The following is a 21,995-nucleotide window of genomic DNA, read 5'->3' as shown; positions in this document are numbered from 1 at the left end:
TTTAGGAACAATTCTTAGCTCAAAAATGGGCTATGAAGCAGGGTTCTTTGGCAAGTAGATAAAGGTAGTTGTCATCGAAAAATGAATTTCAAAACACACAACCAAAAAAAGCTTCATGCCACTTAGCGCCAACTAACAGTTGCAGCAAAGGCTGTATGTTTATAATGAAGTCAAGGTCCAGCGGTGTTCAGGTCAGATTATCAACAACAGTGACTGTCTATTTAACACTATTGTTTCACCTACCATGCCGTGAAAGGAACGCTCACCCAACAGCCACAGGAGAACACATGGAAGTTTCACACTAATTATACACACATCCTTTTTTTAAATTAACTTCACACTAAATGTTCCATTAACACTGTGAAAACTTTCCAAGACTTTGGAGACATTGTAGGAATAATCCAAACACTTGAGTGAAAAAATACAGCTCCTGGGAGACGGAGCTTTAAAAAACTGTAGCAGTCCAGGCCTTGCTGCTTTCACCCCCACTGTCCTTGGGGCCACGGTTGCGAGTCACTCGATCACTTTCACTCTTTGTCACCAAATATAAAACCTATAAATCAGTCCGATCTCAAATCTCTTACCAATGACGGTGTCTTTTTCTCGGTTCTCCAGCTCCGCTATGGACACAAAGTCACAGTGCACTGTGGGAACTCCCTGGCCGTCGTCACACAACACAATGAGGGAGTGGCCGTGAAGGGTCACCTCATAGTCGTTCCTCAGTTTGTTGTACTGTTTGTTGGCGAGCTTCAGTGTAGCATTGGAGATTTTGTACACCTACAGGAAACAAAGTGAAACATCCTCATTTATACTGGCTGTTCTCTGTGCACTGGAAATTGAATCAAAGGGTGAATACTTTACTGATGCCGACAAGAAAATCATCCCTACAATAATGGTTTATTAGACCAAAAAAAAACTCTTATTACAGTCCGATCCATTATCTGTCCATTTTTCATTCTTCCTGCTAACATGTCTCTGTGATTCACAAGAAGACAGCAGCATGAAACTAATTTGATAAACATTCTGGTCACTCGGAGCCTGTAACACCCACTCAATTTCTGTCAATGTTTGAAACAGGAGGGAAGGAAAAACGGTTCTTTTTATTTATCTTTGGAGAGCACAGGGCACAAATTGGATCCAGGGTTGAGTTGGGAATCACTGCCAGTGGCTGATGCTCCAGTCAGTGGGACCAGTGAAACGACAGCCAGGGTTAATTGAGTTATTAAGCTCTATGGACCACAGGGTTGAGTTGAGCAAAAGCTTAGGTATGTGTTCTACCTGGATAAATTGCATAGACATGGGAAAGCATGCGGAAGACGCGCTCTGAGGTCTTGGTGCTGTGACTGGTGTCAAGTGTTGGGATTCTCCACTTAGGCACAAGGATGTTGAATTTCTCACAGAAAGCACCCAACAGATAAGTTCTTTTCTTTTTCTGTACTTCTTTTCAATTAGGGCTGCCAAAAATGTGTGTTAATTTGTAGAATTAATATGATTAATATTTGAATGCATGGACAGAATAAGTCGCACTGTACATCCAGTAATTACACAGTCTGTGTACTTACTGTTGGTGAAATACACAGTTGGTGAATATGTTGTTATATACATATATTCTGCGCAAATGTTTTCTTTTCACAAAGCATCTCAAGATTAAAATGCCATCTCAACTGCAGGTAGTTGATCATGGAGGGTTCAGCTCTATAGAAACATATGATGTTGATGTACATTGATTAATAATTATTAATTATGATCATGATTAATCATTATAAATTGTAATTAATCAATTTTCTAACTGTGTTAAATCACATTAAAACTTCCAGCCATTTGACAGAAAACGTCTTTAGTAAAATATACAGCATCGAGTAGAAAAGGTATTTTTATTTCTTTCAGTAATAATTTATTCTTGAAAGATGACATGAAATGCCATACTTATTAATTGGATTTCAGTGAATCAAGGCTGTCTGGGTTGCAGATGGGATAAGGTTATAGGTGTGTGTGTCATGGACTCACAAGCTTCAGCTGGTGGAAACTTAATTTCTTATTATCAGAGATGCCAATGGAGACACTGGAATAGAGCTCTTCAATTGGCACTCTTTTATTGTGAGATAATTCTATTAAGAGACCCTTTCATACATTTAAGACTTTTACACCAGGGGGTTTATTTGAAATGATCATATTAGAAATGTATATTTGAAAGCAATACTCTAATGTCTTAAGACACAATGAGAGTCTTTGTATTTCTCCTGGGGTACGCCAGCACGTGCTCAGCACCGAATGTCTGTAATGAGTTTCCTGATGGCCAGTATAGAGACCAGAAAAATGAAAGTGCCGTGTAATTTTTTAAACAAATTACAAATTGCAATTGGAACTATGTAAATCTTCTCTGGTATGTTACGACAACGGTGGTTCCATGGTGTGCTCATAGAAGAAACATCGGTGTCAAAACATGTAGTTATGCACAGATGTAAAACATGAAGTCAATAACAAAAAAATAGGATTTTATGCACCCAACATCCTTTTAGTTATCAAGAAAAATACGTTTACCCCCCATTGTATTCTCCATCATATCAGACATGTGTCTGAGAATCTTGAGGAATTTGTAACTTTCTCACCTTTCCTGGTTCCACTAGGGAGAAAAACTTGTCAACTTCCTTGTTGAAGGCTGTGATCCTAATTTCTCCCTGTTAAAGGAAACACATTCCAACAAATCAATATTTTATTGAATGAAGAAAAAAAAGAAGCTTGTGACAAGTTGGTTAGCAACACAGTTTTACTCACACTCTCATCCACTATCTCAAAGGAGAAGAGCTTTCCTTCTCCTTTAGAGTTGCTCCAGGTGCGGATATTGGACTTGTTGGTAACTCGGGCTTTAATGGTCCATCTACAAGGACATGCGAAGACAATGTTCGATACTGAATCAGGATCGACAGGTGAGTAGATGCCAAGGGAAAAAAGCTGAACACATTCCTCCACTTCTAAAGCACTGTAACCTGGAATTGAACTCATCTGTTTAAAAAAAACATCCGCAGTTTAGCTAACAGCAACAACAAAATTTAAGTCCCGTGAATTATAAGACAACAAATAACCAAATGTAATAAACAAAAAGTTTCACTTTTCAAACACCGAAACTCAAACAGAATCAAGTCTAAAGGGTGGCACCAACTGGTGAGCCACTTTAAAAAGCCTTTGTCTCATGAATGTCACCTTCTCTGCTCATGACTGTTAAACAACAATCCCCATGGAAAATAAAACAAGAGTCTTAAACTTTCATAAAAAGACTTCAACAACTCAATACAACAATACAACAATTTCAAAATATTTACCTGGTAGGTGTTGTTCATCTTCCAGTGATTGGACACATTAAAAATGTGCTTCTCATTTTGTTTTTAACAACAACCAGTCGAGCTCTGCAGTTTATGCAGCAGTAAGCTTTTAGACTGCATTGATAATTGTGCAGTGGAGGATATTCATACCATAACTTTGCCTGCAATTAAATCCACTATCATGAGAGCAGCTGCTGGCCCAGAGTGAACCTCATTCCCTGCTCAGTACGGATAAGACTGTTACACTGAGGTTTATGGCAGCCGAAAGCCAATTATAGTCTGTTGGAGATTCTATTACTTAACACCGGCGAAATGGGATGAGAAAGCCATGTAAACTGCCATAAAAAGCCATGCATACATTCACTGCATCTATACATAATCCACCATATGTATCACAGTGTTAAAGTGTTGACACTAACATGCGTGGTAAAAGCGCGGCTGCTGGAGTCATCTGTTTTATTCACTGCAGGTAGTCCCCAACATCAAAGATGGAACAGTCATCACTTTATTACAGCACCTACAGGCACAGTTATTTTTACAACTTGCAATTTTAAACAGGCCATATTTGCTCAGCCCCCCCACCCCAAAAAAAGGAGTTTGTTGACAGGGAATTATTCCAATCTGAACAACCACATCTCACTGTGCCGTGCTCCTGTCTTTACAGCCAACGTAAAGGTCAGGGACACAGACTTAAGCCTAATGGAAGCACAAGATGCAAAAGGGAAAATATGTAGTGAAGTGGAACCCCGAAGGACTTGGAAAACTGTAAAAAGGAAAGGAAGGGGGTTAAAACTACGGCTCGGTCAAATCCCCAATGGGCCAAATAACAGAATCAAAACCTCAGCAGCAATCATCTGGACCCAGCAGTACCTGCCATTTAAGTGTCCACTTCTGAGGCAAGATCGGTCATTTCATTTCCATGCAAATGGGGTGACTCATCCACCCGCACGCACACACCGACACACGCGCACACGCTCACTGAGAGAGCCATTCACAATAACAATCAGAGAAAAAGTGTCCCCCAGCACGTCCCAGCACAAACCCATGTACACATTTTCAAAATGCCTAAAGTACTGAAATGATTTCAAGTCGAGGCAAACAGAAATATAAGACGGCGACAGTAAAGGTGATGAACAGGGAAACGAAGGAAGATAAACAAAAAAAAATGTTTTGCATGTTTGTGCCCTAAATACATTTTTTAAAAATATCTTTCAGTTTTAGATGTCAGACGCAGACACAAAGACAGTGTAAAACTGAACCTACTTGTTTTGGTAAGGATTGAGCTTGGAGATAGGGATCAGTGGACTTGGAGAAGCATCACGGGATTTTGAAGGTGAAAATTTCATTGGGGAAATTTTCATAGGTGACATCTTCATAGGTGAACTTTTCATGGGTGAACTGACTGCGGATGAGAACTTCATGGGTGAAGACTTCATGGGTGAAGACTTCATTGGAGAAGCTACTGAGGAAAAAAAAGTTGAAAAGAGAGTCAATTTATAGAGATACTAAACCACAGTGGTCTCTGAGAGAAAATAAACCAATCCCACATTTACACCACTACTGTTCACAGTTGAATGCTCAGAACAACAACCATAAAGTTGGACATATGTTCATGACTTGCTAGAAAGTTGTAAATACAAATACAAGTTCACTTGAAGTAACTCAGTACTGAATATACAAACATACTGAACTATGAGCAGCACAAGCTCAAACACATTTGGTCACACGTTAAATTTCATAGTGCAGGTTTCTCTAGAGTTACTTTCAAACCAGATATCATGTACTGTAGTCAAACTCTCTGTTCCAGAGAGAGTTTTTTTGTTGATATTTTTATAAGCAGGACAGTAGTTACTAATTTCAGAATTGCAACACTGAGCCCTTGAGTTCTAGTAACACATTTTGGCATTTCTTTTCTCCACCATAAAACCATAAATCCTAATAGAAGAGAGTTATCATTAAGGTCACATGAGCTGAGGCTTCTTAACATAACCTTTACTTGACATAGAGAAATCAATTAACATTCTTTACTATGTGCTCCTGTGTCACAGATGGCATTAATGCAGAGGACAATTTGTATTTTCTGTAGGTGTATATGTATACCTAAAAACAACCATTTTAATGTGAAACAATGAGAGTTCTCTTCGACCCTTTACAACAGCATTAGAAAGCTTTAAAGACGTGAATGGCTTAGGAATTCATATGCTTTTAACTCTCCTCTCAGTAAACTAGCACTTATCCTCATCAGCATGAGTCAGGAGAGACAGCTGGATGTTGTCATAATATATTTTACGCAAAGACTTATTTTGGAAAGAATGGCCTGCACCACTGAGAAATAGCATTTAGGTAAAGAAAGGAGAGAAAAAAATACATCTTCCTTGATACCAACCACCACACGGCAGAAATAATGTAACAACGCACGATTGTTTCTTGAAATGCACTTAATGCCAACTAAAAGGTAAAGCAGCAAAAAGTTAAAAATGAAAAGAAACAATATCTGCGTGCAGCTTTAGCAGGAAGAAGCATGGTGTAAAGGAAGAAGGGAGAAGAAAAGGGAGAGTTAAAGGGGTTTATGGAAGAGAACAAAGTGGAGGGCAAAGAGCTGTATCAAGGCTTTTTAATTTTGTGATCAGGATCAGTTCAAGCTGCTGATGAGAAAAGAGCAGCAGACTTTAAACACTCCCTGTTTGTCAGGCTTGTTAGCCATGAGGAAATTGAAATATATGAAATAAAATAAATCATTCAACACTTGGGAGATAATAAAAAAAAAAGACACCACACACGCTTTTGTGCGTTCATGAAAGACAGAAGTGAGCGTTGCAAGTAAAAGGTAAACATCAGAGAACAGGTTGCTGATGAAAAATGATGTTTTAACTGCACTTCAGTTAGGGCCGACCCCGGTGGAATTTGAACATCGTCTGCAAACAACAGAAATGTCTGGGAACCGTGTCTGGATTCTTGACTTTACACAGACTGCTTTGAAACCACTCTCCACTGTTTCAAAATACAATCATTGATTGATATTTGGTCTGGTATGTGCAGAGTGAGCTTAGAAAAAAATATCTTTTTTAAAAATGGCATTAATTAGGGATGCACCAATACCAGTATGTATTTTGATACTGGTATTGATTTCATCCAAATACTTATCCTCCACAGCACATGCCGTGTTTGGTATTCTCACTGAACACTGAACATAGAGCTGTTCCACATTTTAACACTCGCTTCCAGTTAATTTCATATTTTTGAGACCGAACCGAGGCTAGTACCAGTATTTGTACTGTGTATCTGTGAATTAGCATATAAAAAAAACGCTGTTTCCACTTCAAATATTCGTTAATCTCAGGAATTATTTCCATTCAGTTGATTATAAAACAGCAATTCCAGTCTCCTGTGTTGATTTACCAGCTCTCTAATTACAAAAGCATCGGGGAAAAAGAAAGATTAGACAGGTGGCCAAGAAGCAACTTAATATAAAGTTTGAAAATAAAAAATTAATTACAATATATTCGTATTGTTTCAGTGCACTTTTGCAGATGGAAAGGCTTGCATATTTGTGGAAACCCATAAAAGAGCAAGTTTATGTAGTTCCAGGGAATAAAAATCATTAAATTAAATCTAAATCATGAGCCTTGATAGCATTCAGCCTTCCCTGCTGCTAATTGTCTTTGTTTTTGCTCCAAGTGTACCTTGGCTTATGTAGAAAATGTTTGTCCAGCTGATCAGGCAGCTATTATTTATCTTGTAAAATCCGTCCTGAGCCTGAACAGTAGGCCATACTGCACCTGCCTTTCTCCATCCTTCTTTCATCTTCCTCCTATTCCCTGGCAAACCTACTGGTAAGTGCCGGGGGCAGTTGTGCATGAACAGTTGCCAACTGCCATAAAAAAAAAGTAAGAAGAAAGAAGAAAGAAAACGTGTTGAGAAGACATGAGTGTAAAAGGCAAGGAAACACTTAAGCCAAATGAAAAGGCCTGGAGATATGTGTGTTTCTTATAAACTCACGTCTCTCTGGGAAACTCAGTGTCCCCAGTCACTGCGTCATCCACAGCTCATCGAATACACATAATCTGCAACATTTAGCAATTTTGGGAGTGCAAATAAATGTATCTGCGTCCTGAAAATACAATTTACAGAACTATTGGAAAATAATTAAATGCAGAGCCGCAGGATTTATGCACAGGAGGTGTTTGTGGAACTGCTGAGGAAAAGAAAAAAAGGCAAGGCCATTTCTGCAACAGAACAATTAAACACAGCAGTCGCTTTCCAGTATCTGGTGGGATCTCTGAGGCAACATGTATCACAGGTTGAGGATGGAGTGTGATGAAGTACTTAACTTGCAGAGACTCATCTTTGCAAAGTGTTGACTATTATCTCCTCTTAGCTCGTCAGTACACAGGGATTCAGTCCACAGCATAATATTGGTGAAAACATGAAGTGAAGGAGCCGGCTGCCCACACACACTCTCCCCCAGTCACAACACACATACGGACACAGACCTACGCATGCACAAACTCACACTATACAGTATAGCGAGCGCTCATTATCCACCCACATGAGTACATCTTCCACTGAGGAGGACCACTGGGTTTGTTTCTGCCACATAACAAAAATCAATGTCAATGCTATGAGCAGTTGCAGGAATAAAACAACAGAGTGAAACAAAGGCTGAGCTAATACACAAAGCTGCGATAAAACACAAGATACTTTAGGCGTGATTCATGACACCAGTCAGGTTCAGAAAAAAGAAAAAAAAAAAACTCCGGCCATTATTCAAGGTTCGTATTTCGTTATAGAAATCCAGTTGGTGGTACGAGAGTGTAAGTGTGAGTTATGATCTCTGCAGGTCCTGATGGCCACTGGGCAACAAGATAGTTTCTTGCTCTGATGGCTGAGCTGTAAATATGATAAAATTGTGCAGTGTGATGTGAAAAAAAAGGACTGGAACTGAGGAAACTAGAGCTGTACACTCACTCCTGTACACTCCCACTACACTCATCTAACATTTAATACAATCAACTGAATTCAACCTGTTAAAAATGGGACATTAGACATACTGATTGGTGGTTTTGACCCCAACGCCTATAACATCTCCCTTATTTTTTCTTTTGGTGAGAGGCTTAAGTGTAGTATAGTGAATGAGATTAAAGGAGACTACAACAGGGAATATGTAGGTCTACTGGGATTATAGCAGAACGGCCATACTGGGGGGAAAACACTGAGGAGACAGAAATGATTCATCAGCTACCGCACTTCAAATGGTCCATGGCTCCCTCTGTTGGTAACATTACTTTTTTTTTCACCTTAATAATAACAAGGTTTTATGTTCCTGGTGTAATGATTTCTCTTTTCAACCCAAATGCAATAACAGTGACTGAGCTCTCACAACACAACAGAGGATACAGATCCTACTCATCTCTGTTCAGACATTAAAATATCATAAAATATAAGTCTTAAATATTAACATGAGGATGTAGCTACATTAGTGAGCAATGGAAAACAAAACAGCCAATAGGCATAAACTGTAAACTGTTATAGCCAACGACAGTGTGTGAACATCTCTAGTCAAAATGTTATTTTTTGCACTTTCCACAAAACTAAACAAGTCTTGGGGAAAAGAAAATGCTGGGCCACTTTTTGCTGACAGCAGAGCTTTTTATTGATCCATATTCTTGCTATATTTAGAAGGCCCATATCGTAATCAATAAACATGTGCTTGGAAAGAAGGAGTGAAATTCCTCCAATTTGCTGCCTATAGAAAAATTCCACAAAACAAGTCTTGCTCAATAAAAATGTGATATTGCTGAATGATCAAATTTCACTGTGAGAACTGCCAGAGTCAGTTAGAGTCTGCAGCTTAAAAAGTTATTTTTGCCGTGGCATCTACTAAAACGCTGCATGACTCTCTTGACTTAGAGTTGGATTTAAAGTAAAAGCAACGGTGAAAATATATGTAGGACACACTCACCGCTGCTGTGTCCATGTGACGGCCCTGGTTCTTCGTCTGTAACAGATGCTTCCGAAACTGAACTCTGACCTGAAAGTTTACATACGGAGCTTCAGGAACCTGACAGATAAATGAACTAATGGATGTAAACTGCGAAAATAAACCATACCTTGTGGATTATGGGGAGTGGGATTCCCAATAACCTCATTGGTTTCCTCGGCCGACTGCAGTATCTCCAATTCCAACACAACCACCACAAGTCTAAAAAATATATAAAATAAAATAAACCCATAAAGCCATAAAGGAGACAGTAGTGGAGCAAAAAAGAAATCACCAACCTGCCATCCTCAAAAGCCTGGACTGTGGTTTTTGTAAGTTTACAGACACATTTAGGTGATAGTAGGTCAGTGTCTGCCAGATAGTTTAACGAGGTGTTCAGCAAAAAGCCTATAGGAAAGAAACCCAGCAACAAGAACATTTAGATTAAATTTAAGTGTAAGCACTCATGTGATAATCATAGTTGTATTTTCAGTCTGCTACAAATACACTATGTAGCAATGGTTCAAGTTACTTACAATTTGAATAGTGTTGACCATCGCTCATTCGGAGATTAACCCTGGTTGAGCCTTTATTACAGACTTGACGCTTGTTCTACCAAACACACAGGAGACAAACCATTTTATGACCTGATCATCAGCATCAGAAACTGGCATATTCATTTACCTTTTAAGGATCTTTTAAATTAACGTTTTTATAAATGTCTTATTATTATTATTATTATAATATAGCAAATGATAACAATTATTTTATTTGTGGGTCATTTTCTGAAATTAATGAAGAATAGCAAATATTAAGCAATCCTCATCATCCCCATCAGCATGTTTGCAAATAAGAACTGCACAATATACGACTCCAAAAACAGTGCCTCATAATAGGACGATCAAAAAATATTTAAATGTATGAATATGAACTGATGATTCTTGGATTTACTCACCAGTAGCTGGAGAACCGGATCTTTCACCTGTGAGCCTCTGAAGAGGGCCTAAAAGAACATAATAACTGTAATTAGTTGTTAGTCTTCCCTGATGACCTGTTTTATCGTGGTGTTGTTTAGTTGACTTATAACGTTATACGTCATAAAAGGGCGTGATGTGGTATTTGTTTAATCTTTGATATTTGTTAACCAAAAAATTTTGATTGTTAAATTTAAGTTAGGCTCAACTTAATAAGTTAAGTTAAGGCTTATGAGTTGAAACATTGCTAGCAAGTTGCAGTTAGTCAAACAACGCTGAAATACTCAATATAAGCGTGGTGACAAATAAAAGTATTATAGAACACAAAAATATCTGTACGTACTTGAATTGCCCCGTCTGTCAGCGTTACACTCATGTCTGAAGTCCAACTCAGCTGTCAAAAAAGCAGCTTTTAATAGCTGTTGACCAAACAGTGGCACGGAAAGTGGAAGTATCGCGAGGGAATTGACATGCTCGAGACTACAAACTATTTCCGGATAAAGGTATTTAGGTTTTCAAATTAAAAGCTTATAAAACCTATATTTGTAAACAACCATGTACAGCACAAGTTAAAACATTGAAATAATAAGCTGTTAATCATGTTCATGGTCGCAACAGGAATTAAATTCCCAGCAGTCATCAAGTAGTCGTGTGGTTCATGCAGGAAGACCATGAGACTTTACTGGACCTTAAACTACTTATTTACTTATCATGTACACTTTAAATGTAATTTGGCAAGTAGGGCAATTACATCTGTCTTGATAGTTGGGACATACCATGCACCGAAACTACTGCTCTTGTTTCACACATAGCTTAAAGGTAAAAAAATGAACAAGTTTGTTGCATGTAGCTATATGTGCATTGGCAATACAATGTCTTTTGTTTTCTCTTCTTTTAAATTGAGACGTTTTAAGCTAAATCTTTTTTTCGATTTTGAAAAATAACACACAGTGTGTTGATAATTAAATTATGTAAATATTCTATTCATGCTAAACAATCAAATACGAATACACCATCTTGTAAATTGTATTACATCACAATTATTTAAATTGAAAAACAGCAAATATCACAATGTAGTTCATTTAATTCTCGCTGTCGTAATTCTCGCTTGGTCAAATTTTTATTTTGAAAGGTAATATCCGAAGAACCACTCGTCATTGGTGACGTCTGCAATTCGAAGCAACGTGATGCGGAATGAAAACAAATGAAAGTTATTAGACAATTGCTAAGAGCAACACGACTTTCTCTGCGCTGGAGTGATGGATCTACCGTGTGTCCAGTGGCAGGAACATATTTCTCAGAAGTGGGCAGGACTTGACGCCGCTTTAAAGGAGCATTTCACATCTCTTACTGAAATTGATGATGTGTTTAAGTTCGCCCTAACTCTGACAACGTGAGTATCTATAGCTAAAAAAACTGACCAGTACACCTGGTTCTTTGTTTTGCTGAAGATATCTGGGCTTTAAACTAAACTATATATTGCATTGCACAATAATACTAATATAAAGTAATTGCAAACAATTGTGAAAAACGTAAACTCGTTAATCGCCTGTTAATTCATTTATACAATGAGAATGAAGGGACAAGTCCAGCTATCTGTCACACCTTTCTCTTATCCCTCAAAATAACTTTGTCTTTTTATGTTGCAGACAAGATGATGTGGATTATTTACATTCCATCTCCCCAAGTTACCCTGTGCAGAAAGACACAGAACAGGCAGCCAAATGCAGAGAAAGAGGAAACTGTAGCTTCAAGAGCAGAGACTACACTGCTGCAGCTCTGCACTATTCACAGGTACACACGACCCCAGTACATAAAATACCCCACGTGTGTGTATATATGTTTGTTTGTGTTTCTGTGTGTTTTACCTCAAACCTGTAAAAACTGTTTGATTTCAGTGCTGCTTGAGTGCATTCAAGGTCAGAATGTAGTTCTTCTAAAACATGACACCTTCTCCTCTTCTCTGTCTCCTCTCATGACAGGGCATATGTTTTTCCCCACAAAATTCTGAGCAGCTGTCACTGTGTTATGCCAACCGCTCTGCTGCCCTCTACCATCTGCACCACTACCAGGTGAAATTTTGACAATTTTTAACCGTTTCCTCTTGTTGTTGGTTTTACTAGCTTATTTTTTGTCTCCTGTCTTCTGGTTATTCTCTCCTTTAGAAATGTGTAGAGGACATCGACAAGGCCCTGAAGAATAATTACCCCTCTCACCTTGTACATAAACTCAAAGACCGTCAGACACAGTGTATGAAACACATCACATTAGGCGAAAAGGGAAAAGAGGGCGATGATAGTATTACTCCAAATTATAATAAAGATCCAGGCAGAGTCAAAGCACCATCTGGTGGAGATTATTTGAGTTGGATTTGTCCTCAAGCTGTCGTTGGCTTTAGCCATGAGAAGGGTCGACATCTAGTGGCTACAAATGGAATTGCAGCAGGAGAAGTGATCTTCAATGACAGACCGTACAGCTGTGTCCTTATACCAGGGGTGGAGGGTGTGGGAGGGGAGAGAGGAGGTCTCAGCACAGGAGTGTTTGGAACAGAGCACAGGTGCTGTCACAGATGTTTGACTGAGACACTGCATCCTGTGCCATGTGGCGGATGCGGTTACAGCCGGTACTGTTCAGCTGACTGTCAGCAGGATGCGTGGGATGAACATCACCGCTGGGAGTGTCCACTGGGAGCAGAATTGATGGCGATGGGTGTGATTTCACAACTGGCCCTGAGGGTAGTGCTAAAGGCGGGGTTAAAAACGACCCTAAAGGCCAAAGAACTAAATAGAATTATTTACACAGAGTCTGAGCCAAACCATGAATCTACCATGTCCAGTTCATGCCATACACATCAACCTGACGCTCTAGCTTCCCACTGCAGTGACCCTTACCTGAGGGTGTTTCATTTACTTCATCACTTGAATCGCCACAGCCCCGCCGTCCGTTTCCTGAGTGCTGTTACTACAGCAACACTCTACCTGAAACTGAGCAAGGATGGGACTCTACCTGCGTCCTGGGATCTCAGTGAGCCCTTGACAGCCAACAGCCAATCAACAGATGCAACTGAAGGTCATGCACATCAGAGCACCGAGCTGTGGCTGATGGGAAGTGCAATTCTGAGACACATGCTGCAACTGCGGTGCAACACTCAGGCGATTGTCATCCTGAAGGATACAGGTAACTCATAAAGATTTCATACAGGGTAACTGACCTTTCCTCAAATTCTCACTTGTCTCAGTCCAAAAAACAGAAACAGCCTGAATGTGACACTCATCATTAAGCAGTCTGTCTTGTCAGTCAGCAAAAGTTGGAGACATGGTATTAACTCTGTCCACATATGACATAATACATATTTTCTTTCTGTAATCATAGTTGTACAACATTGCGATTTCACTTCTTTTTTTTTTACAAAAATGTAATTAGGAAAAAAAATCCAATTCATTTCCTTAACTAATTAAACTAATTTTATTTAGACTCTATTGTTTTTAGGTCTGTTTTTAGTCTATTGTGGAAAAGAATACTAAAACCAGTAAACCTTGGCTTTCTTCTCTACAGAATGAGTAAATATGTCAGTATTTTTTACCTTCTTTCCACTCTCCAGTATCAGGAAAATCTCCAGTCCAGTCCACCAGAGAAGTCCGCATTGCTTCAGCAGTATTTCCAACCCTTAGCCTTTTAAATCACTCCTGCTGTCCCAACACCAGCCTGGTGTTCAGCACTGGAACAGCTGTTGATCCATTTCCACCAGATCTGTCTCCACATCTCAGTGAGGCTGCATCTTGGCACAGAAACACTGGCTGTGGAGTCGCTGTAACTGTCAGAGCTGCCAAAGACATCACTGCGGGACAAGAGATTCTGCACTGTTATGGTAGTAAAAGGATTATGAACATTTTCATTTAATCATAATCACCTCAAAGTAAAAGAACATTTCATTTCTGTACTTCTATGATAACTTGAGGTTCTACAGAACCACAGATATGTCCCAAATATTCAGTATTTTATGTAATTTATTAACCATTTTTATTCTGGTATTGAAGTGTACCTTATAAATACTGCATTCACCTCATTTCCCTGTTTCTTCAGGTCCTCACAGCAGAAGGATGATAACTAAGAAACGCCAGAGACTCCTGCAGGAACAGTATTACTTCCTGTGCCAGTGTGAGGCCTGCACACTTCACCAGGAGGAAACAGCAGTGGGCAAACAGCCAGGTTTCAGTCGCAGGAGGAAACAGCAGTGGGCAAACAGCAGCAGTCAGGTTTCAGTCATGGTCCTGACCAATCAGGACTCCTGTGCTGCAAATGCAAAGGGTCTCTTAAAGTGTGTTTATGGTCAATCTTTTATTATTAACTTGGAAAATGTTGTATTTTTTCCTTAGATGTTTTTTTATATATATATTTTAAGAATTGTGCAGACAAAGGAACAGGATTCCTGTGTGGGGAACCGTCGTGTAATCATCGTATGTCTTCAGCTGAAGTGACGATTAGGCTGCAGGAGATCAGAGATGAACTGAACAGGGCTGTGGACCTGATGGAGAGAGACAGACCAGGTGAGTACTTCAGTACCTAAAACCTGTTGTTGTCTAAAAGTCTTCAACACTCAAAAACGCACATTTTTTATATCAGAGCGAACATCCCATTTATAACCGACTTCTATTTGTTCTGTTAATATCTTTTTTATATATATTATATAATCTTTTGTGTTATTTATATTTGTTCCAAAGACAGTCGTTGTCTCTTATGTCCTACATTCTATCTTCCCTCAGAAGAGACCCTGCAGCTGTTGAACAGAACTCGCTGTCACGCAGGACTAATCCTTGCAGAAACACACCCTCTACAGGGGGAAATTGCTGATTGCATGGCCAGAGCATGTGCCACAATGGGTAAGAAGAAATCCAAACCATGTATTTGCACTTTCATGCAACAGTGTGTGATTATGTTGCACTTCCTGTTTTACTTAAACCTAAAAAAGGCATAGAGGTTTGTTTTTATTACTCACTACTATTTCTCACTCTAATAATCCGACTTGTTTCTCTCAGCTGACTGGTTAGTTTAAAAATACAATAATGAATTACATGTGACAAACCTAGCCACTGACCCACGTGCTTATCTGAGTAGATCCTGATGATAACTGAGTGTTTTTTTAACCAGGTGGTCCCTCTTTACCTGTGCTTCAAATATTTATCAGCCAGAGATTTATAAGTGTCCTGAAGGCAGACAGAAAATAACACAAAACCTTTCAGACACAACAGAACAAGCCAAACCAACACATTGTAAAGCTGCCACAGAGGACACTGGGAGACTGTTGAAGTGTCCTTGGGCAAAACAATGTGTCTTGTGCCTGTGATGGTTGTTGGTGATTCAGGTGTTTTCTGTCTTTTATTCTTAGCTTTGAGCTTCTCACAGAAACATTAAAAAAAGTTTCCTCTTTAAATTATGAAAAAGTCAGGAGTCTGAAATAAAGTTATTGTTTACAAGTATCTTAATCAACTACGGCTGTGTTTAATGCAGCGGCGTCGCACATGTCATTTCTGTGCAGATTTGTGTGTTGTTGTGATTTCACAACTCTTAGTGCTTTGTTTGTAGGTGACTGGAACGCTGCTGCCGCCCATCTGGAACGCAGTGCCACAGCGATTATCTCCCAGTACGGAGGTGACAGTATTGAACTGGGTCAACAGCTCTTCAAATTAGCTCAGCTGCACTTTAATGGGTGAGTAAATTATACAGACAGCACGGACAGTCTTCGGGCCCGGGGTTGGTATTCCCAAACAGATTCACATTTGTAAAACAACCACGATTTAATTATTTTTGACTGACACTTAAGTGCCTTTCTCCTCTCGGTCTCCCAGGGGAGCCAGAGGAGCAGCGCTCTCTGTCATCCCCAAGGTCAGGAGACTCCTTCGCCTTCACCGTGGCCCCCACTGCCAAGAACTACAGGAGCTGCAAGCCATGGAAGACTGTCTCCGAGGGAAGTAAAAGAATGGAATTGCAGTACCAATTTTTTGTTCATTGCTAGGGGAAATAAAATTGTAATGATGTCAGCTCATCTCTTCCTTTTATTCAATTTTAAATTGTTATATATAATAAAAAGGGAAGGTGATGGTAATTGAACAACTCCTCAGGTGTAGGTGAAGGGATTTAACAGAGCTCCCAAGCGTCTGCTGTCTTACATGTGGATCTCTGACCTCCTGGTGTCAGGATGTATCCATCAATCATTTCAATTTCATGCCTCAGTGATAGTCCGGCAGTGTGAGGCAACATCCAATAGGTGCTTCTGAGTTAAGTTTATTCCAGTAAATACAACTGAAGTCTCTATATGTCTCTCTCTCTCTGTGTCTCTGTCTCTCTTGCTCTCTCTCTCTTTCCTTTTTTTCAAATAAATGGTTTGAGTTAACATTTAAATAATATATATATATATCTATTTCACGCTGCAAAGGAAGAAAAGTCAAATGTGTTCATGAACCTCCAGCGCCTACTGGTGTCCTTTTAGAGAACATATTTTTATTTTAAAGGTTTTCTACAGACCATTTATTCTAAAGCATTTGTCGCCGTTCTTGTTCTTAGTGTTTCTTTGGCGTTAAACACTAAAACAAAAATGCTGCACTAAGAAAAATCTGTTAAAGGTCACCGTCGCTGTAGGCTCGGCTGCAGAGGTTCATTAGTTTATCAACATGAGGGCAGACTCGTGTTGAGCAGACAATAAAAATGTTGAACGCAGCTGGAGCTCTGGAGGCTTCTGCCGGTCAGACGTCGCCAGATTCTGAAGGGGCAGCCAGTCTGACAGCTGGGGTATGTATGTATAGAAGGTCAAGGACGGGACCAGGGAAAGAACAACTTAGAGGCAGCTGGTGAAATCGGCTGAATGAACTCAACAGCAAGGGCAACAAATTAAGGTGCTTTTTTTCCCCTCCGAGTCCTGAATAAAAGTGAAGAGTCCAGGAAATAGACAAAGGACATCTAACTGTCAAGTAAGTCGACCATCTTAATTATACTGTACAAAGATATTGATGTGATTAACACTTTTCTGTTAGGATAGACAGACAGATAGATAGAATTTTTTTCTCTCTGAATCTTGTGTAGCAAATATGACAGAAATGGTTTTACAGGGTTAAATCAGAAACAGAGAAGGCTGAAATAAGTCAGCAGACATCTCCTGGTATCAGATCACAGCTGGCTTGTTTGACTGTCCGGTGCCATTTGAGGCCTTTTCCAGCGGCTGTGATCTTGATCTTATCAGATGTCTTGTTATACATAATGCAATCAAAACTGGCCAGTCCACAGACGAACAGCGCTGCTGCTGATGTCTGATGTCTGTTCTGTGACAGGGCCTGCATCACTGTCCGACACAGATCGACTGAATTACCAGAAGAAGCCGAGTCGACCCACGTCAGTGTGTGTCCCGTAAGCTGTTGGTCATCAACACAACCAGCGCTCCTGCATGAATTATACACACCTGTGTATCCATGACAATAAACTCTGACCTTCAGTCATGGGGTGGGACTGACGAGGCAAGGTGAAGGAAAATACTAGAGCTCTGAGGCTTAATGCAAAACTTGAACCTACTGTTTAACTGTGTCTATTATTTCCTGTAGCCAACATTTTTTGGGGTAACAGCCGGTTCTGCAGTCTGGTAGCGGAGGGCTGTTTTTCAAATTCAAATTTTCAAAATATTATTATTACTATTTTTTTAGGCTTCATTATGTTAGTCAGATTCAAAATATGTAAATATATTATTTTGATATAATGAAATATATTATTATTATTATTTCTGCATGTTTTAATAAATAATACAGGTTCCTAAAACTTTATCACGACTAAGAAGAAGATTAAGGAGACCAAGAAAACCTGCTTTACATTATAAGGCTGTGCTAATGTGTGCAGTAATGATCTTCCCAACCCCTTTTCACCACTCATCAATCAAGCCCACTCTTTATACCCTTTGCTGTAGACCCCCTTGTAGAGTCTCGTATCTCTTCTCACACTTTTCTCCAACACGTTGAGCCCCTCACTCCTCACTCTGACCTCCCTCAAACTCTCCAGTGTCGGCTTCTGCCTTGAAGGGAATTTGCTCTTTTACTCATCAGGAGTTCAATCCATCTTTTTGGCCCCTATCTTTGCAGGGGAGACATCTGATACATTATATAGATGATGTTAATGTGGCTGGGGCTCATGTTCTCAAAATAAAACCCCCATCACTCTGTTATACAGACAGGGTTATTATCAGCTATTATGGAAATGGCCAGCAGTATTTCATGGTTGCTAATGAGTGTATTTAAAGCACAGTGTAGTGTTGAAGACAATATAGTGTTAAAGTTAGTTAGTTCATAATAATAGTAGTAGCAGTAGATGCATCTATTTCTTAGAAAATAAAATCCAGCTGCTCAGTTCAGTGAATGCTAAGCCGTGTGTTGGTGCTTCCTATATTTGGCTTGTGCCCCTGAGAAAATCTGCACGGTATTGAACAACGTGAGTGTCAGCTGGCTGACAGACCCACTGGCAATCACTCACCCAAAGCAGCGTGTTCACCTTGATAGAACACGTTCACACTTTGATGACGAAGCAGCTCAAAAACAGACAAGGTCGAAGTTTGACTGGTATTTCAGCGGCCCGGCCTCTGCTTCAGATTTCAGCTGGTGGTCGTGGAAGTCTGTCCAAAATGAAACACAAAAACACTGTCATGTGATTTAGACAGGTCATATTAAACTAAACCCTTTTTATTTAACAGCCCACCTTCTTCATCAATGACATGATATATGATATATACATTTTATTCATGTGATTATTTAATGAGTAAACACTCAACCAAATACTTATTTTTTAGGGTGGCAGGTGGAGATGAAGCCAGTTCTTGGAGACAAAAGGGGAGGGTAGAGTACACTTTAGACCATTAGGACTACAGGAAGATGACCGGTGAGCCCCCACTCACACTAAATTTTATAACAGGAAAAATAAGCCCATTAAATGATTGGATTTTTGTTGGACATTTTACTTCTACTACTTTACAGTAGAATCATTTTAAAGAACAAGTTACAATAATACGTTTTAATTGGCTAAAGACGGAAAGCATCTCAGTTGCAGCACTGGAAATGCTAATAATATTAATATTAATACCATTACTCACTGCTTTTCACTTATCTTCACCTGCAGAAGTTCTCATCAGTCTCTTTGGAGAGAAGCCTTTGCCCAGTTTTTATAGTATTTCCAGATATGAAGGCTGAATATTGCTGACATCATTCATTCCGCTCCAGGGAACAATAAACAGATGACATTTTTTATATCACAGAAACCAAATAAAAAATATTGAGAAGAAAGTCACCCTAGGGGAGTTTTTATATACTTGATTTATTTTCTTCACAGGAAGCATCCCCCTCCGGTTAACTGTGACAAGTGCTGGGTCTTCAGGGCTTGTTGTCCTCAAAGAGTATTTAGCAACGTTAATGTTAGCATCTTCCATTCCCATGTGTTTGATAACACCATAGTCTGGAAGAACAGAGCCCACCCCCCGTCAAACAGCCCTGGTGGTAAAATCTAAGAATAGCACCCTCTCCCTTTTCTCTGGAGATAAAAATGATTACCTCTCCTCTTTAATTTTGCCCACCATAATAAATGTAGGATAATCTCCTCCTCGTCCATTTATCCACATCTCCATTTTCTCTCCTTTTACCCTGTTCTCGGCCAAAACGGCACATGTATTTTCAGCACCGTGTTGAAACGGGGATAATAGATGAAGACGTTTATGGCCGGAGTTGCTCGATTTCGTCATTCATCACTTATCACAGCTTGTAATGTAAAGTGATCCTTCATGGGAACACCATTTGCCTTCCGCTCGTTTCCTAGTAAAATAAAAGGGAGAGATCAGCAGAAAACTTACTGTTGTGTTCAAGGACACCAGCAGGGATATTGCTCATCCAGTAAATGCAAGCAGTATCATCATCAAACTCACACTGTCAAGTGGAGAAGTAAGAAAAATGTCTCTCTGTGTTTCATTTGTCAAAGTGCTGCTCATGACGTTTTGTTGGAGTATGTGCACCGCAGCAGATGTTGCCCGTTGGAGAGGGTTTGGTTTTATTCGGTTTGCGTCTGTAGAGGTCACTGTATAAATGTCAAAAGTAAAAGCTGAGAAATTGAGCAGTGAAATAAAACAAACAACTAGATCCCAAAGCATCAAAGATCCCCCTGCATGAATCGTTTTTCAAACCTGATAACATAAAGGATCATAAAAAACAGTATATACATATATATATATATAGTATATGTATCTGATCTCAGTCAGGTATGGTATAATAGATACGCTTAGTGAAGCACAAAATATGTTACATTCAAAACGTACAGATCAGATCTGCTGTACATTACACATGTAAATGCACTAAGTCAATTTTCTCCCTCTGCTCTGTGGCATCCTGTACCGCAGTCCAGGACTTCTCACATCACATGTCGCCGAGCAGCTACTGCTGCATGAATTATTAAATAAATGAGAGGTGAGAGCACCAACTCTGGTCACTCTGATCTCTGTGTGCGGAGAATAACAGAAGCCGTTTGCACCGAGAAGCTTAACCTCACAGTGGGTGGAGACAGTGCTGGAGCTCAGAGACACAGACACGAACGAGGGTTCTACAGTTGCATGAAACAGGGGGGTGGTTAAAACATTACTGCAGTTAGCATCTAGAATTGTGACACACTCACACTAAAACATAAAGCGGTGCCATTTACCATCTTCACTAAAGTGTTTTGATGAAAACAGATATTAAAAATAATGAAATTACAAACAGGTATGAGATAAAGCAGGTGATCCAGACTGTTATAAACGAATCAAACGCAAAAGCTAAAAATATGAGCTTTTGTAGAAAATATTACTAGCCTCCACTAAAAGATATGGATAATGATGATGACGATGATGATGTCTTCCTCTTCTTACTATTAAGTCTGCAGCAATTATACTCTTAATCCAAATTCAAATCGTACAAGGAAAAATAAAGCTTGTTACCAGGGTTGATTTTTAAATAACCTTATTTTAAACACTGACTTCAGCTGGTCCATTGAAATGCTGACTTTGTGCCTAAAAGTAATAAGTAATGGGTTAGGGTTAGATCTGTTGGTAATGAGCTTGAATGTCTCTTCATTTTAAGTTTGGAGGTGTGTCAGTCAGACCAGTGTCTAGTCATGATTCAGGCCCTTGGTTCACTTTCCAGGGTATCAGTGTCAGGCGTTACCAGCAGGAGTGTCTTAGCTGCCACACGGCCCTGGTATCATTAGGCGGTAATCGTCAGACGGACAGGCAGCGGTCACCTGAACATCAGATATCAACCATTTTGTAATTCAATCTAAATAGAGACAATACAGGCCAAGTATCCGTATCAATTTGTGTGTTATGTGATCATTAGAAATGACTATATGAACCAGGAAGAGGCGTAAACCAATCCAACTGGCTACCTGAGGAGTCACCACCGACCATAAGGACATCTGGACCGGGGAGAAAATGAATATCTGTGTATGCATGGATCACTTTTCCTCACTCAGGTCGCCCTGATTAAATTAAGTTCAACCCAAGGCTTAATTTGTGCTCATTTTTTAATGTCATTAAAATCTTACACATTTAATGTCCTTTGAATGTTGCCCTGGGAATAAAAATACTAAACACTCATCAACATCAATGTTCTATTTAATTTATACACTATCAGCAAAATACAACATTAATAAAACTACATTCACATAATCCGTTCCAAG

The 21,995-nt window shown here is 39.5% G+C and overlaps 2 protein-coding genes across 4 annotated transcripts in view; one reads left to right on the top strand and one right to left on the bottom strand.

The window, feature by feature from the left end:
* LOC103395242 (replication protein A 70 kDa DNA-binding subunit-like) overlaps positions 1–10,757 on the bottom strand; it is a 28,147-nt gene extending 17,390 nt beyond the window's left edge. Inside the window, exons 1-10 of one of the 2 annotated variants that reach the window (XM_008332899.3) lie at positions 10,618–10,757; positions 10,256–10,303; positions 9,837–9,912; positions 9,600–9,708; positions 9,431–9,522; positions 9,283–9,351; positions 4,584–4,782; positions 2,776–2,878; positions 2,610–2,678; positions 585–777 (exon numbers count right to left, since the gene is read on the bottom strand). In XM_008332899.3, coding sequence (XP_008331121.1) covers positions 585–777; positions 2,610–2,678; positions 2,776–2,878; positions 4,584–4,782; positions 9,283–9,351; positions 9,431–9,522; positions 9,600–9,708; positions 9,837–9,912; positions 10,256–10,303; positions 10,618–10,650 — 991 coding nt within the window. In that variant the 5' untranslated portion in view covers positions 10,651–10,757. The remainder of the gene's footprint in view (positions 1–584; positions 778–2,609; positions 2,679–2,775; positions 2,879–4,583; positions 4,783–9,282; positions 9,352–9,430; positions 9,523–9,599; positions 9,709–9,836; positions 9,913–10,255; positions 10,304–10,617) is intronic. The other variant, XM_017041717.2, reaches the window with a different exon arrangement.
* Positions 10,758–11,419: 662 nt separating this feature from the next.
* On the top strand, positions 11,420–16,312 carry smyd4 (SET and MYND domain containing 4). Of its 2 annotated transcripts, none has more exons than XM_017041716.2 (11): positions 11,420–11,667; positions 11,924–12,068; positions 12,257–12,346; positions 12,440–13,451; positions 13,876–14,142; positions 14,358–14,455; positions 14,497–14,592; positions 14,677–14,821; positions 15,038–15,154; positions 15,858–15,981; positions 16,121–16,312. In XM_017041716.2, exons 1-11 carry the CDS (start codon positions 11,534–11,536, stop codon positions 16,245–16,247), a joined length of 2,355 nt encoding a protein of 784 aa, XP_016897205.1. In that variant the 5' UTR covers positions 11,420–11,533; the 3' UTR covers positions 16,248–16,312. The 2 variants fall into 2 exon arrangements, with proteins under 2 accessions (XP_016897205.1, XP_024921314.1); XM_025065546.1 differs by having other exon boundaries at positions 14,358–14,483; positions 14,531–14,592.
* Positions 16,313–21,995: the final 5,683 nt, after the last annotated feature.

The sequence above is a fragment of the Cynoglossus semilaevis genome, chromosome 19 (assembly GCF_000523025.1).
Source record: "Cynoglossus semilaevis isolate Cse_v1.0 chromosome 19, Cse_v1.0, whole genome shotgun sequence".
Classification (NCBI taxonomy): Eukaryota; Metazoa; Chordata; class Actinopteri; order Pleuronectiformes; family Cynoglossidae; genus Cynoglossus; species Cynoglossus semilaevis.
This window is presented reverse-complemented; position numbering and strand designations above follow the sequence as displayed.

Coding starts and splice junctions, on each gene's coding strand:
- smyd4 (XM_017041716.2), top strand. CDS start 11,534: ATGGATCTACCGTGTGTCCAGTGGCAGGAACATATTTCTCAGAAGTGG. Junction 12,347..12,439: donor ACCATCTGCACCACTACCAG/GTGAAATTTTGA, acceptor TCTCTCCTTTAG/AAATGTGTAGAGGACATCGA. Junction 15,982..16,120: donor GCTCAGCTGCACTTTAATGG/GTGAGTAAATTA, acceptor TCGGTCTCCCAG/GGGAGCCAGAGGAGCAGCGC.